Source organism: Pleurodeles waltl, chromosome 4_1 (assembly GCF_031143425.1).
Source record: "Pleurodeles waltl isolate 20211129_DDA chromosome 4_1, aPleWal1.hap1.20221129, whole genome shotgun sequence".
Lineage (NCBI taxonomy): Eukaryota > Metazoa > Chordata > Amphibia > Caudata > Salamandridae > Pleurodeles > Pleurodeles waltl.
The window spans coordinates 768813498-768829537 of record NC_090442.1 but is presented as its reverse complement, the minus strand read 5'-3'; the positions used below and the strand labels follow the sequence as shown (position 1 = coordinate 768829537).

The window sequence follows — 16040 nt, the reverse complement described above, 5'->3', positions numbered from 1 at the left end:
AGAGTATGTTTTCTTCTGCAAGCCTCACTGTCAGAGCGGTCAGTGCCAGCCGTTTTCTGGAATAGTACTCCCAGCGTTCTGAGATATGGTAAAAAAAGATCTTGTCAGCAGTTCCTGAATTACGCGAAAACTTGGCACACACCATTCTAGATGGTCAGGGTTGTCATAATGTCAGGCCTTGGCACGATTGATTGTTTAAGCAGGGCTGTTGGCACTAGTGTGGTGCTCCAGTGCCATGCATGGATGCGCTCGAGGGAGTGTTGCTCTTGGAAATGCCTTTGACGCACTTAACTCTTTTGCAGAGAAGGCAGACTCCTTTCGAATGTTTCAAAGAGAGCAGAGCCAATGTGCTCTCCCTCAGTCTTTCCACGCCCACACGGCAGTATCCCCAACAATTTTTTCTCTTTCGAGTCGTCATTGTAAGGGGCTTCACCTAGAGAGAGCATCAAGGCCCACCATCCAAACAGGTGGTACAGCCCTGTCAGAGTACGGGTAGAGGAACCATGGGGCAACATTCAAGCCAGCAGGGACAACGATTCTCCATGCTCTAGTAGTTGCCTCCACACTGCTTTAGTTTGCCCTTAGTGGCACATAACCGTATTGTGGGAGTTTGGCTCAGTCATTTTCTCCATGAGTAATAAGCCATAACACCTGACTGCTGGGTCCTGTTGGGAGTCATTCGGGGATATGCCCTTTCATTCCTTTCCTTCCCTGGTGAATGTTTAGGCCCTTTTATACAGGGGAGCCATAGCTACATGGATTATTTCATGATCGGCCATATAGTTAAGTGTGTGCATTACTTTTTAGGGCAAGTGCTGTGGCGTGTTATAATCTATCTGTGGACTTTTAACCCACCCACCGCACGCCCATCATTATCACTCGTTCATGGGTTTGCCTTTTAAAAATCCTTTGTTATCGTTGGTAAATACTTTACGTTTGTCCCTCCTTGGTGCAGTTTTGTTACCGCCTTAGCCATTGACCATGTTGCATGGATAATTGCACATTTGCCGATAAATGACTGAGAGGAAACTTCTTTTTCCTTTTGTGTCTCTCCTTTGTGCTCATGGCGGCCGTGGCACTGTGAATCGGCTCACTTATGTCAACTGTTTTACTTTTAATTTTCAATTTATGTGGTGAGGAAAGTCCGGTTAGGAATTTATAATGCTAATAACTGTAACTTCAGCAAATGCAAGACCCGTTGCATTGCAAATGCTTGTTACTTTTGTTTCTCCCCTCCGCACTGCATGGCGGCCATGGCGCTTTGAAGTTTCATATAGTGCATACTAGATCACTAGCATTGCACCACTGTGCATGAGTATCTGTCATGTCACACTGCTACCGAATCAGAGTCATTTAAAATGTTCTTTTGTCCCTCCCTTTTGTGCTCCATGGTGGCCATGGCAGTTTGATGCGCAAACTCGAACGGAGGAATTGGAGCGCTTTGCATAAGCAATAATTAAGTCACATTGTTACCAAATGAAAGTCATTTAAATTTGCAACCCCATTCCTGATTTCTTTCCAGGCTTAGCAGTTGAAAAATATACAAAAGAAAAAACACAGAAATCCTCAAAGCGACTCTCCTGCACAGCAGGAGAGCAGATACTACAATATTAATTGCACTTGGAAAACTTACCCCATAATACTTTGAGGGGCATTCCTTTTACAAAACATTTTTGCTCATAACAGCCTGTGGTGGCCCTAGGACAATGGGATCACCACCAAACCGTTCAGCATGGTGTGCTCTTTCTGTCTAGGTTATCTCTGGGTCCCCACACAAAATAATAACCCCTGCAACCATTCAGTGTCTTTATAAGCTTTCTCATGGTTGGAACTTTTGTTTTACAGCTTTGAGTAGTTTATGATTTAAGGGCCTAGTTTGTAATATTATTTAGTAGGCCTGGAAATATGTAATGCACTACGCACTCTAGGGGCTGTCCTGAGCATTACAGTCAAGATACTACAGTATTTGCTGCACTCAGAAACTAGTCCTGTGATGCTTTGTGGGTCATTCCTTTTCCAAAACATTTTTGCCTATAACTCACTGTGTGGTGGTCCTGAGACAATGGGACCATCGTCAAAATGTTCAACACGACATGATCTTTCTGTCTGGGTCCCACACTAAGTTGGGAGGGGTGCAAAATAACCTCTCCCACATTCAGTGGCTTTTTAAGCTCTCTCATGGCTGGAACTTTTGTTTTACAGTTAGGAGTAGCTTGTGTTTTAAGGGCCTTGTCTTAAGGCCTTGTTTATAATAATATTCTAGTAGGCCTAAAAATGTGTAAGGCACTACACAGTTTAGGGGCTACATATATGTTTACAGTGTATTAGTTTCTGCCGCTCTGTTTCCATGTTGTTATGCCCTCCAGGGGCTGACTATATGGTTACATGGCCATGTTTCTTCCAAATCCCATTTTTGTTGTGGGGGCTTTTCTCGAGCATTGCTTTCTAAGGCCAAAAGTTTATTTCTGATAATGGTTTTTATTGGGTTTTCATGATGATTGAATGTGTTGTATTAATCTCTCCTTATTGCATTTATGACCATGATTCAGTCCAACGTCACATCCTTATTGCACGATGACTGTTTGAACACTCTTGACATGTTTGGGTGACCCTTCTAGTTTATTTCTGTCGTTACTCCTCTGTGGCTGTCTTGGGTCTTTTTTTCTTTTTCTTTTCTTTGTGGGAATTGTATGAGCTAGCCACCAACTCTGAAGGTGGGATGGTGAAAGTGGTATTCTATTGCAATTAGCATGGCAGATTTAAATTAGGCCAAATCGCAACATTTTCATTTTTTGCTGCAGATAGGTCAATGGAAGTGCTTTAGTTATATGTTAGGGCCATTAGAATTATGTGTCAGCAAAGACGAAATTATGAGGCAAGGTTGACCAATTTATGTGGCAAGAAAAGTCCAGTTATGAATTTGCAATGCCCATATCTCTAACTCAAGTAAATGCGAAACCTATTGCATTGCAAATGCTTGTTTGCGTAGCCTTGTAAATGTGTGCCTACGTAGATACATGCTAGGATTGCAAATGTGTGTGCGGGCCTCTATATACATATATTTATATACACGTTTTGGAGCTACTGAGAATAAACTCTGCCCTGCTTGGAGGTGCTTAGCCTTTTTTGAGTGGGCAGTATTATGCATAGAAGTCACTGTTGAATGTGCATCATAAATGGTATATAGAGCAAGTTGCTGGAGCATCTAGCCAGGCGGGATAGCAGAGCAACTTACTGTCTGCACTATTAAACCACCATGTAGCATTTATAGAGTGGTATAACCAGTAGCAATAGAGGAGCAACCCATTATATACAGTGTTAATCTTGCAGTGAGTCTGTCCACGAGCTATGGAGTAGCAAGCCTTTTGAGGGTACTGGTAAACCAGCAAGGAGTGTTCTATGGAAGTTTACAGAGGAACAATCGGTTTAAGCCACTGTCAACAACTTTGCAGCCTTTATGACATCTATCTATATATATAAATAAATCTGATACATCGCTAAAAAGTAGACAATTCAGAATTCACGAAGAGGTCATTTGTGTAGGTTGCTCAAGAATTTCCCACCCAAACTGTTGAAATATAGTGATTCGGGGTGTTGCCTGGGCAGGAATGGACTAGGGGGTGCATGGTCTGCTCTCTTGTTCCCTGTGGGCCTCCCAGCGCCATCGACAGCACCGCGGATGTTACCGAAGGTAGTGGCAGATGGCAGAATACGGGTGAATCCCTCCTACAACTGTGTATGGGGAGGGTCATTTGACTCCCCGGCCTTAATACAGGGGAGGTCTGACATGGAGGACAGTGAACTCTGAAACCTTCTTACCCAGCTTGGATCACACCCTGCAGTAACTGAGGGGAGTCCAGCCATGCAGACATCATTTGTAAGTCCGTAATGCCCTAGGACCTGTGAGACCAACAGCTGGGGAGCAAGACCTCTGAATCTCCTGCACTCCGGGACAGAGAGAAGATGATTTCACAAGCCCAGTCTGGGTAGCCTATATCACCCTGCTGCCGACTCGCATGGGTACCCCCGGGCTTTAGAGGTGGAGTGAGGCACAGACGGAGGATTTGACCCTGAGGTGACTGGTAGGGATTCCTTTGAGGGCTCCTGCTATGAAGCATCTGGGTGCGGGGCTTCTGCTCGGGGGCTTCACGTCTCCCGGTGTGGCTAGAAGTGCTTGCTTGGTTCTGGTCCAGCAGTCTACTTTGACTGCATCCCTTCCTCCACAAGAAATTTGCTCCGACATCTGATCACTCAAGGCAGAATTTAAATGCAGTCTGCATGACATCTGAAGAGATTTCTCAGAGATAAGGGCACTTGTGGACGATCCTGAACATACCGTAGATGCCCGTTCTTGGCCTCAGGAGATGTTGTGGCGACGTGTGACAGCTCTTGAACAGCAAATCAAATTGCAAATCAAACAGGAGGAGTTGGAAAATAGGAATCACTGCAACAACATCCGTGTCAGAGGAGTGCCTTGGTGCATGGTGGGGCAGCGACATAATGACCTTTGCTGCGGAATGTCTTCAGGGGCTCCAAGGGGAGGACGACGCTTCCCCACCGGCTCTTGATTGAGCCCACGAGTGGCCTACGCCCGAGACACCCAGATGCGGTGCTTACTGACGAGTGCATTCTTCACGGAGAAGGAAGCTGCTCTAAGGTCAACTAGGGGCAAAGCTAATTTAGTATTGTGTGGTCATACCATCCAGCATTACTAGGATCTCTCCCCCATCTCTCTGCAAAGGCGGCAAGACTTTAAACTTGTCACTGACATGTTACGAAAGCTGAGAATATGCTACCAAGAAGGCCACCCCGTTGCTTTCTCGTTCATCTGGGAGGGCAGATGCCTTTCACTATGTTCACTAAATGAGGCGAAGCACTTGCTGAGACTCTCCGTCGACCCTCAAGAGTGAGAAGCATCTGCTTCTCAGCGGCCCCACAGAGAGCATTACGAACCTTCTGGAACAATGTGACCTTGTACCATCCTGACAGACATCAGACGGCGGCATCCACGCAAACTAAACGAGACATCGTCCACCACAACCTTAATCTTGGAAAAGACACCTCCCCTCCACCGCGGGCTCCTTATGACTGCAGGAACCACACTTCGCTCTGGTGTGCCTACCCGTGCTGGATGTAATTGTTCCATCTACCATTCCTCAAGCTGATGGCGGTGCTGGGCTGCGGGAGCTCTGGAAGCCTTCTATGTTAATCACAAACACCTGAAGCTGAACTCCAGCCAATGGCCAGTCCCCCCCGACTCGCACCCCAGGAGGGTGACTACTCTGGCAGGACTGTAGCATACTTGTACAGGTCTCTGCAAGACACAGCAGTCACTGCTAGTCCCAGTTGGTCCATTGATTTTGCTTCTTTTAACTTGTTTTATTTTTCAAAGTCATTCCAAATCAGTGTCTGGTGCAGCTGATCATCACCGGCAACATTCAGTAACCTGGGGGATGTGAGTGAGACCTCTGTGTCTCCCCCACCTCCTCCAACATTCCTTTGTCTTGCAGCACTGTGGGACCAACTCAGTGTCTCCTGCGACTGAAACTCCCTAGGGGTGAGGTGGTCCATAGGGGGCCTCCCTTTTGTTAACAAGCCTCAAATCCCTGCAGTGGCTGCTGTCTATATGTGACATAGCCAGTACTCGCCCCTCTTACACATGACACTACTGGGAGACATTAAATTGATATCTATGTATGTGCTGGCCTTAACTTCCCAAACAGACATAGGCAAGTATTCGATATATACAGCAGCACGATCCCAATGTAGTCCTCCTGCAGGAGACTCATCTGCTGGGGGTAGACCGGCACTGCATGTGTCACCCGAAATATCTGTCGCTGTACTGGGCATACACTGACACTATGACTATTGGGGTGAGTATCCTCCCCAAGTGGGTAAAGGTAATTTGTAACCAAGGTTTACGAGACAGGGAGGGTCAGTGTTTGACCTTACATCTATATATGAGCGGAAGCTTATACTTAACATTTTTGCTCCAAACACCTCCCAAGGTGCGTACCTCTGTCGCATTCTGCGAGAGCAATTTGATGGGGTGAAAGGTGATTTCATTGTGTGTGGAGACTTCAATATGGCGTGGGACCAAACCCTAGACTGAAGCGCGACTACCTTTCAAAGAACGGGGACCATGTCATCTCTCCTTAAGTGGGACATTGAGGAGTTGGGATAGACAGATGCTTGGTGCTACAAGCATCCTGAGCACAGGACTACTCATTTTGTTCTCACATACAAACATACTTAATAGTCGCCCACTCCCTCCGCAACCTTGACACAGTGGATATCTCTGACATCTCCATCTGACCAAGCCCTTATAGGGCTGTCCTGGTCTGGCGCTAAAGTGTCTCCTAGAGGCCTACTGCGCTGGCACCTACACCCACCCCTGTGGCCCCGTTATATGTAGCTGAGATCCGTAAAGGGATCCTTGACTTTCGCACTTAATGCTCTGCCAGAAACTCCACTCCATACACTGGGGTGGGTTCAAAGCCACTATCCGGGAAACAATTACCTCAATTGCCATAGCACAGGGAAGAGAAGCTAGACTGGTGGAATCCAATTTGAAGGCAGAAATTAAAGCGCTGGAATAGCAGGATATAGTAACCCCCTCTCACCGAAATAAAAGGAAGTTTGTCATGTTAAACAGACAAGTACAGGCACATAGGAAGAGCACGGCTGAACGCGCACTCCTAGCATTGCAACAACAGTACTATGAAGGGGACAACAGGGTGGGCACGCTTTTAGCCCACAGGCTTCGCAAGGCACAAACCAAAGCACACATTGCGAAGGAGAGAGGATGGGCAATTGCAGAGCAATTACTATCGAGCATGATATGCCTAGGAAATCTCTCCTGCCAAACTAATTAAAACCTACTTAGATGCTTGCGAATGGGAACCCTTTCACTCCCAACATGCGGACCTTCTTATTGAGTCGATCGTGATTGAGCTATATGCTGCGGTCCAAGTCCTGCCACTAGGCAAAATTCCGTGGCCTGATGACCTGCCTGTCAGCTTTTATAGACTTTTTGCCTCCGCTGCAGGAACATCGGCTGCAGTTCTTCAACTCATTTACGCAGTAAACTGGTCTCATTCCTTCTATGGCAGCAGCGGACATCTCTTTCATACCCAAACAGGGTAAAGATCCGACATGTTGCTCATCTTATCGTCCTATAGCTCTTCTCAATACAGATGCATAACTTTTACCCAAAATATTGCCCTCTAAGCTTGATCGCTGCCTCCCAGGCCTTATTGACTCGGATCAGGTGGGCTCTGTCTGCCACAGACAGGGAGTAGATAATGTTCGCCACATAGCACAATTGGGTAAAAAGTTGCACCATTACGATATCCCATCTTGTCTTGTATTGCTTGATGCCTGAAGGCCTTTGTTAGGGTCAACTGGTCTTTCCTCTAGGTGGTACTTGACAAAATCGGTTTGGGCCCTGGTATGATTTCCAAGGTTATGGCCTCATTTGTTGCACCCACGGCTACTGTTGATGTCAACAGGCAAACAAGAGGGCCTGCAACCGTCCTCAGGGGCATGCATCAGGGATGCCCACTGTCCCCTCTTTTATTCGCTCTAGCAGTAGAGTCCCTCACCATCACACGGAAACAAAGCATGTTGGCTGATGATCTTCTGATCATGCTCTTTCAGTCCGATGTCTCTCTTCTAGCTGTAGTTACTTGCTTACATGCCTACTAGATGGTATTGTATATTAATATGTCTTAATTGTCCGCACTCGATTTGACTATGCCTAAACAGGCCTTCGGAGCTCTGCAACCCCTAGCACACTTCCAGTGGTCGCAAAAGGCAGTGAAGTACCTGGGCCTCAACATTACTCCTATGCTCACATCTTGGACCTCCTGCACATCCGCCGCAGCATTCTGGCAGACCTCCGGCAGTAAAAGCATCTCCACATTTCCTGGCTGGGGCGCATGAACATTTATAAAAATAAATGTGCTTCCACAGGCTCTGTATCTTTTTCAAACTTTGCTCACACTGATCCTGCAACATAACATACTGCGCCTGCCACGTGACATCCATACCTTCATATGGATCTGAAAGTGATCTCAGATTTCTAACACCCTACTGGTGCAGCCACAGGACAGGCGTGGCTTAGCCTGCCCTAATCTTTTCGAATATTACTGGGTGGCCCACCTGCGCCTCATCTCCAAGAGTGTGGTCCAGGAAAGTGAGAAGCACTTGTTCCACATGGACCCAGCAGTAGCTTGTCCGCTCCTGTGGAACCTTGTTTGATTGCCCAAACATGCCCGACCACGCAGTGCATACCTTGCTACTCTCAGTAAGACAGTGCTTGACATAAGGGGGAAGGCTGGCACTGAAGAAAGGACTTACTACCTTTATTTTCCCACACACAACTATTGTTCGGCTCCCGGACTTTGCTCCGGCGCGGTCACCCATCTCCTTTGCAGCTGTAGTGCTAATGATTGTAGGATGCTTCGAGATATTTTCATGAGGAATGCCATGAAGCCCTTTGATCGATCAGTACAAAGCAGAAAACTAGCTCCCAGGAAAAAAAGCAAGGGTTCAGTATTGCCAATTGAAGCACTGGGCCAAACACCCCTCGGTCTAGCCTGAGGTTACCTGTCCTCACACTCCTTTTGAGAAACTCGTCCAGGCATATGGTGGCTCTTGAGATCCAACACTTATCATACTCTCCAACACTCCACACCTGTACGCATCCACACATTCCAGTTTACTTGGCTCTCCAACACCCAGGAAGATATTATGCCCAGACAATGAGACCATGTGGTGGGACATACCCAAAACCTATCGTAGTCTCTCAGGGAAACAGCATACAAGTTGATGTTTCAGTGGTCTTACACACTGACTCGCCTCTCCACCATCTGTCATCGTACCTCCCCTCTTTGTCGGCGATGCAGAGAGGCAGACAGAGGCTTTTGCCATACCTGGTGGTCCTGCAGCTTCATCACCAATTACTAGAAGGAGGTCCTGGGCCACATCAAAGCCATTGTGGGCTACCTTCTCCCCTCCTATTATCTCACAGTTATCATGGTTATTCGCCATTTGAGCAAAATAAATATAATAATTAATAGAAGGGGGTTGAGGGTGCAGGGGCTAAAGACAAATAGGTAGCAAGATTTTATCTCAAACGTTTTGCAGAAGACCGGTCATCAAAAATGACATATCCCAATACTTGAAAGACTCTTCCAGTCGCAGGGATGTGTAGAGTTCATAGTTAGTTTAAGAATCCACTATACCGAGAGCTAACGGTTGACAGCAGTTTACCTTTATTGTGTACCAGTTATTCATCACTTGATGATGACACACTTAATTGGGGTTGAATCCAAAGTTATACATTTTTAAAGGTACCCATGAATATGTATTTAGGGATTGGGGTCATTTGTGCAGAACATAGACAGGATTTTCCCTTAATGCAAAGTGATAATGAGTAAGATTTTTTTTTTTTTTTTAAGTGTTTTCTGAACATTCAGTAGGAATCCAAAAATATAAGGAAATGTAGTCCATAGCAGCCAGTGTGCTACGTTCTTGCATTCACACATTTTTCTTGATTAATCTAGTAACCAGGGCAGCTCCTTCGTTATGGCGAAGGAGTGTCACCCCACTGACTGAGTGAGAAGCAGAAAAATAAAACAATAGCTTACTCTTGTTTTATTTTTCTGTTTCTGGCTCAGCCAACAATGCTGGGAGGGGCGGGGCCACAGGAGAGGAAAGTGTACCTAAGTGCGCATGTGTGTTAGGCCGGCCATCTGAGGCCTGCCAAAGACACATGTGCACTTAGGTTTCTCCAGCCTGGCTGTGTTTCACAGCTGTGGTGGAGAAGCTGCACAGACCCCAGGGCTGTGTCTGAGCGGCAGTCGCTGCCACTCATAATAATCCTGACGCTGCTTTCATGCAAGGTTTTGCACGAAAGCAGCATCAGGATTACTGGGGTGCTTGTGTCCCAGCAGTGATTGCTGGAACACCAGAAGAAGAGCGTGATGCGGCAGGGATGGAGGCAAGTGTGTTTTTTTTTTTGTTTTTTTTTTTTTAAACCTCTAAACCCCTCACTCCCCTAGGGGGAGTTATGCGGCTGCTGCTGCTAGTAACCCACATGTGTTAGTGGACCAAACACAAGGAGAGGAAAGTGCACCCTATAGAACCTTGAAGAAATGAGGTTACAGTTTTGGTTATGGATACCCATGTTGTTCTGTGTTTAACCCTTGCTGCCAACTATGGAGATCTATCAGTCCCACCCATTTCTGAAAATCTGACATCCTAGGAAGTCTTGTGTGGTGAGGCTCTTCTAGATACCATGAATTTCCATTGCCAAGAATGCAGTCAAATTGTTAAACTTTGATTCCAACAACAGGTTTTTGTCTAATTTCTTTGATGGAAGGAGCAGGAGTTTGATTGGAACAAAAAAGGCCCCACTGTTCCACTGTGAGTACCTCACGTCTAGGAAATGTGTTGTTTATGTTTCTTCTAATTTTAACCCAAAATATATCCAAGAGCATATCGAACAAGACTAATACGCCATTGCAAAGAAGCATTCCAATTTCCCCTGCATCCACGAAGCCCCTCTGCCAGACAAATAAAAGCAAGAGGTTAGAGGCTGTCGGAAGAAAGATGGAGTGAGCAGGTGCCACACAGTGACCAATTGCAAACTCAAATGCCTTATTAAACCATCATGCCCTTCAACACACGTTTGAAATATAGGATATTTTGTCTTGGAAGCATACCCCAAAAGGGCATAGACTTTAATGAGAAGAGGGAAAAACAGTGCAAAATCTTCTCTCAAGTCCACTCTCAATGTTGCAGACAAAGCAAGGGGACAATTGGGGGCGATCGTGAAGAGACATGCATGGTTACCCGTCTCTGGTTTTAAGCCCGAGGTACAGTCCAATATCATAGACAGGCCATAACAGGTAAACTTCTGTCTGGGCCTTAAGTGTACCAAACTCTGGAGGGTTTGTAAAAAGGCAAATGAAACTGCAAAGGCCCTGGGAGCCCTCTAAGTGAACAGACCTTCACTCAAGAAAGGGATCTCTAGGCAGGAGAGGGATGTTTTTGGGGTACGGGGATACAAACCGCAATGGTCCAGTCCATTCTCAGATTTCACCCAGTGGCAACAGCAACATCCAAAATCCTTTTCTTCAGGTAGTGAGAAATCAAGATTTGGAAGCTTCAGAGTATCTGACTTTTGTTTCTCCTTGAGACTCTAATAGCTCACAGCTCACAACACCTGTTGAGGCGAGAATGATGGACTTCATAAGCAACTGGGAGTCCATGGACAAGCAAGTTGTAAATATTATGCACCATGGTTCCTGTATAACCTTTATACAAAAGCTGCAGCAATGCTTCCAAGGCACCGCACAAAAAAAGAACCACATTCAAGCCCTGGAAACAGAGGCGCAAGAACTGATGTTAAAAAATGCTGTTGAAAAGGTACCACATGAGGGGGAAAAAAACATCGGTTACTCGGTCTCCTTCTGGATCTCAAAGGAAGACCTTACCATGAAACCTATTTGAAATCTATGCTCTCTAAACAGATACATAAAAGCAAAAAGGCTTCAAATGACAACTTTGCCAGATTTTACACCCTTTACATCCTGCAACAACTGATGTTTAATTCCAGATTTCCATGCACACCACACACAAGTGGTGTCTAAGATTTGTAGTAAAGGGGGAACATTACCGGTTCAAAGCTCTACCATTTGGAATAAAGTCTGTGGCAAGAGTCTTTACAAAGGCGCTGGTGTGGCAGCACACCTCAGGAGGCAGGCCAAACATTGTTAACCTTTAATATTACAATTGGTCTGTAAAGGCATACACGTTCCAGCAGTGACGAAGGGATATGACGAGTGGTATCAGTAGTGCATACATCGGGATTCACAGTAAACTAGGGAAAACTATCTCAACTCCAGAAACAAAGAAAACTTTTCTAAGTGTGGACTTTGATACATAATTAGCAATGGCATACCCTACTGGCACAAGTTTGCTTCTACCAGACGTTACAATCTCGGATTGTGAGGATAGTGATGAAACTACTAAGTATGATGGCTTCTTGCATCCACCTTATTCTGAGCACAGGGCTACACCTGAGACAATGCAAAAGTGGTTAAACAATCATGATCCCAGGCCACACAGTTGCAAAACACTAGTGTTTAACACTACAATGCTTTACCTTAGCTAAACTAACAAGGAGAGATGGGGACAGTATCTAACCCATTCTCTGAATTGGCTTAAAACATCTGAAGATGACCCATCACCAAAGACATTTCACTTATAGCAAATCATATCCAGGGGTGGAAAAAACACACATCGAGCTACGCAGACAAACAAGTTGCACTCAGGACTGGGAAGTAAAACAAACTAGACACACTATTCCGACCCATCTGCCTCCCAACACAATCCTACACCTACCGTTAGACATTGAATGTTTATAAATTTGATATTGATGGCGTGCCAACATTGCAGGTAAGTTTTACTTTTAACATGCATAGAGATACTGTTGGCCCTGATTTCACACTTACAAAAATGTGTCAAAATGTTTTTATGATTGTACACTATACAAGTGACCTTGTGCCCTATTAGAGAGCCATCCATCCCTATAGGTGAAAGGTGTGCTAGTTTTTGCCATATGGGTTTCATACAGTCCTCACTGTTTCAATGTAATGAAGAGGGTCAACAGCAAGCATGTTTCCTTTGTTGACACATTTCTATTGTACATTTTTCATTTTGTTGTTAAAACGTATTTAGCTCCTACATATAAAACCTTACATGTGTTGGCAAATTGATTTTCATAACGTCTTTTGGTGTTCGCACATATGTAGGCACTTTTGGACGTCAGCACATTTTTCAAAGGCATTGCCTTTTGCAAAGAATATCGATATGGTACGGAAGTGTAGAATCTACATTAAAAACAATAAATAAACCTATTAATATACATTTTGTTTAGTAACCTACTGTTAGATGTTGGTAGATTGTCCTTAAATACAAACTGAAGCTGGAACTGCTGTTCTGATATAAAAGCGTGATGCTTGCTTTTATTTGTGACCACAGCAGTAGTGGAGGTGAGTTTGGCCTCTCCCTATTGGGACTTAAGAGTAGCATATAGCATGAGCCCTTTTCTAGGTGTCTGTCCCTAGATGAATGTCTTATTCTTCATTTAATTTTAGGAAACCATGGAAGACATTGACAAAAACGGGGACGGCGTCATTGATTTGGAGGAATACATTGGTGAGCACCTGTATTTTCATATGGCTGTCTTAGTATGGTTAATAATGTTGTAAGCTTTTGCATCAGATTTCTACTCTAAATTGCAGCACACCGTATTCTGTTGTCTATGTTTTGAGCCTGACATATCCTTCTTGCTGACTTACCTCAGTTGTTCCTACTGCTTTCCAAGCATCTGCGTTTGGGCATGAGTGCCCCATCAACTTTAATCTGACAAAAAGCAAGTTTGGTGCATCATCCTTAGATGTATGTCGTAAGTGCCTTCTGGACTAGTGATGTCCTTGGCATGTGGGATTTATGTTTATATCATGGTGATTTTTTTGATAAGAAGACTGACTGTAGAAACGGAAAACGTAGCCATGCAGACAATTTGTGTTTGTTGGTATGTGCCTATCATAAAATAAAGCCTTCAGAGTCTCTGAGTACATTGAAGGAGAACACCCTGGTGGTGCCTGGTGTGGTTTAGAATGTCACCTCAAGCTTTAATAATTGGATTAGCACCACGACTGACAAATTAGCTCTGGATCTACTGAAAAGATCAAGTAGAAGGGAGTAATCCAATAATCTTAAAGCGAGTAAAAGGCATTGTAAAATGTTAGAATGGAAATGGAGAAGAGAATATAATCCTCAGGATTGAGAGACATAGAAGTTTGCACTAAAACAATACCAATCTGCTATAAAAACAGCTAAACAAACCTCTTATAAGGTCTTGATTAGCTATTAGTTTTGGGGGCTACCTTTATTAATCCAACTACCAACATGATCCTCAATGCTTCCTTATCTTCTACTACGGTTCCTAGATAGCTGTTGGAAACAAGCAAAAATACTCCCTTTGGTGAAGAAATCGTTGGCAGACCCTAAAGGTCCTTCAAGTTACTGGCCTATTTCTCTTACCAGCCCTGTCTAAGATATATAAAAAAAACCTAGAAGATTTCTATTTGGAAGCGTACAACTTGTTACCCCCAGCCAGTTTGGTTTTAGGCCACATTATAGCACGACAACAGCTTTACTGGAGGTCTCAGAATACATTAAAGGCACTCTGGATTCTGGAGGCTGCGTAGTACTAACTGTTAGATTTCTGAGCAGCATTCAATACTGTCTACCATGACAAACTGCTGCTGGGCCTTCATGGTATTGGGATTACAGGATTAGCTCTCAGTAGTCTTGCGTCTTTTCTGACAAAGAGGACTCATCAAGTTTGGGCTCTAACTTGCGCTGCGAATCAATGGGAACTGGCGATGGGTGTCCCTCAGGGCTCGGCCTTAAGCCCTGCCTTGTTCAATATCTACCTCACCCCTTAGACTCATCTAGTGGAAGTCTTAGGAGCAAAAGTGGTATCCTATGCTGACACTGTATTGCTTTTCTCTTGGGGCAAGGGTGAGGAGCTGAATAGCATTCAGACTAAGATATCACGCTGCCTAAAATGTTCCATCAGACTTCTGGCAACGTTTTTAGACGGAATATGCCTCCCCTCCAGGCCCCTAGAAGGGTGTAGCAAAAAACCTAGGGTTCAAATTTGATAATCTTGTTTGATCCCCAGATTAAAGCGTTGATATGCTCCTGTTTTGGATCATGAAGCCTTTAAAGAAAGTACTCCAATCGAATCCCAAAAATTGGTGGTGCAGGCCTCAATTTATCTCTAGATTAAATTATGTTAACACTATATTTGGGACTATCAGAGCAATTTCTAGAGAGGCTCCAAGTGGTATAAAACGCAGCAGCCTGTCTCTTGTTAAACGTCACAGTCAGAACACGCATCTCCCAAAACCTGCGGATGCTACATTGGCTGCCAGTTAGGAAGAGAATCCAGTTTAAAGCACTTGTTTTGGTCCATGATGCCGTGTACAGAACGTTCATCTTATCTCAAAGCCAGATTTAAATTCTATAATTCCACATGAAACCTGATAGCCGCAAATAAATTGATGGCAGTTATTCCTCTAATTCAGCATGGTAGAGCACGTGGGAGATCTCTTATCTATCTGGGTTCAGCTGGAATCATCGACCTCTGGAGCGGAGAGAAGTGATGGGCACAACAATGTTCAGGAAAAACTCAAAACATGAATTTTTGTGCTGCAATAACCTTTGTCATTTCTTCTGTTGACCTCGCTGTTTAGCTTCTGAGACTAGCTGTGCACGCTATAAATGAAAAATTTCCTATTAATCATGAAGGAAGGTTTCAGTTTGATTAAGGACATGAAGGCAAGGATTATGCTCACTTCCTTTCTTTATTTACTTGCATCATATTTCAACATAACCAAGAAAAAAATTCTTTCCCATCAACCCACGGGAAAGAACTACACGAAACAACCAATAAGAGACCAGAATGCAATCAAATAGGGAAATTCAGAATCAGTCCTGCTTGCAAGCTGCGTCTTTGGAGGGCAGACCTTGGTGGGTTTAGGGGAACACAGGAGGGGGGCCACAGGTCAGCACCAAACACACACCGTCAGTGCATAGGGTGGCCGCGTGCAGGGTGCAAACACAGCGTCAGGCTCCCAGTGTTTTTCATTAGGGGGGCCCCGGGGTCAAAACGATGCTGCAGGCTGGATCTAGGGAGTCGGTTCTGGAAAACCACAGGCTGGACAAGGAGGAGGGTGGCCTGCTGAACGTTGCTGGACCAGTGGTCGGATTCCTCAAGGCCAGAGGCTGCGGGTGCAGGGGTACCTTTAGGCATCTGGAATCTTCGTCCGGTTCTCTCGCGAACGGGGATCCAGATTTGGGCTGCAGTTGGTGTTGTGTTGGCCAGGAGGGGTCAACCCAGGGTGGACACTAGGTCGGAATTGCCTGGGGACCTGCTTTGGACCGGTGGGCCA

The 16040-nt window shown here is 45.0% G+C and overlaps 1 protein-coding gene across 2 annotated transcripts in view; it reads left to right on the top strand.

Moving 5' to 3' along the window:
• The window catches only part of CALU (calumenin), a 70125-nt gene that overhangs the window by 39277 nt on the left and 14808 nt on the right, over positions 1 to 16040 (top strand). For both annotated transcript variants that reach the window (XM_069229408.1, XM_069229409.1), the window contains exon 5: positions 13170 to 13230. In XM_069229408.1, coding sequence (XP_069085509.1) covers positions 13170 to 13230 — 61 coding nt within the window. The remainder of the gene's footprint in view (positions 1 to 13169; positions 13231 to 16040) is intronic.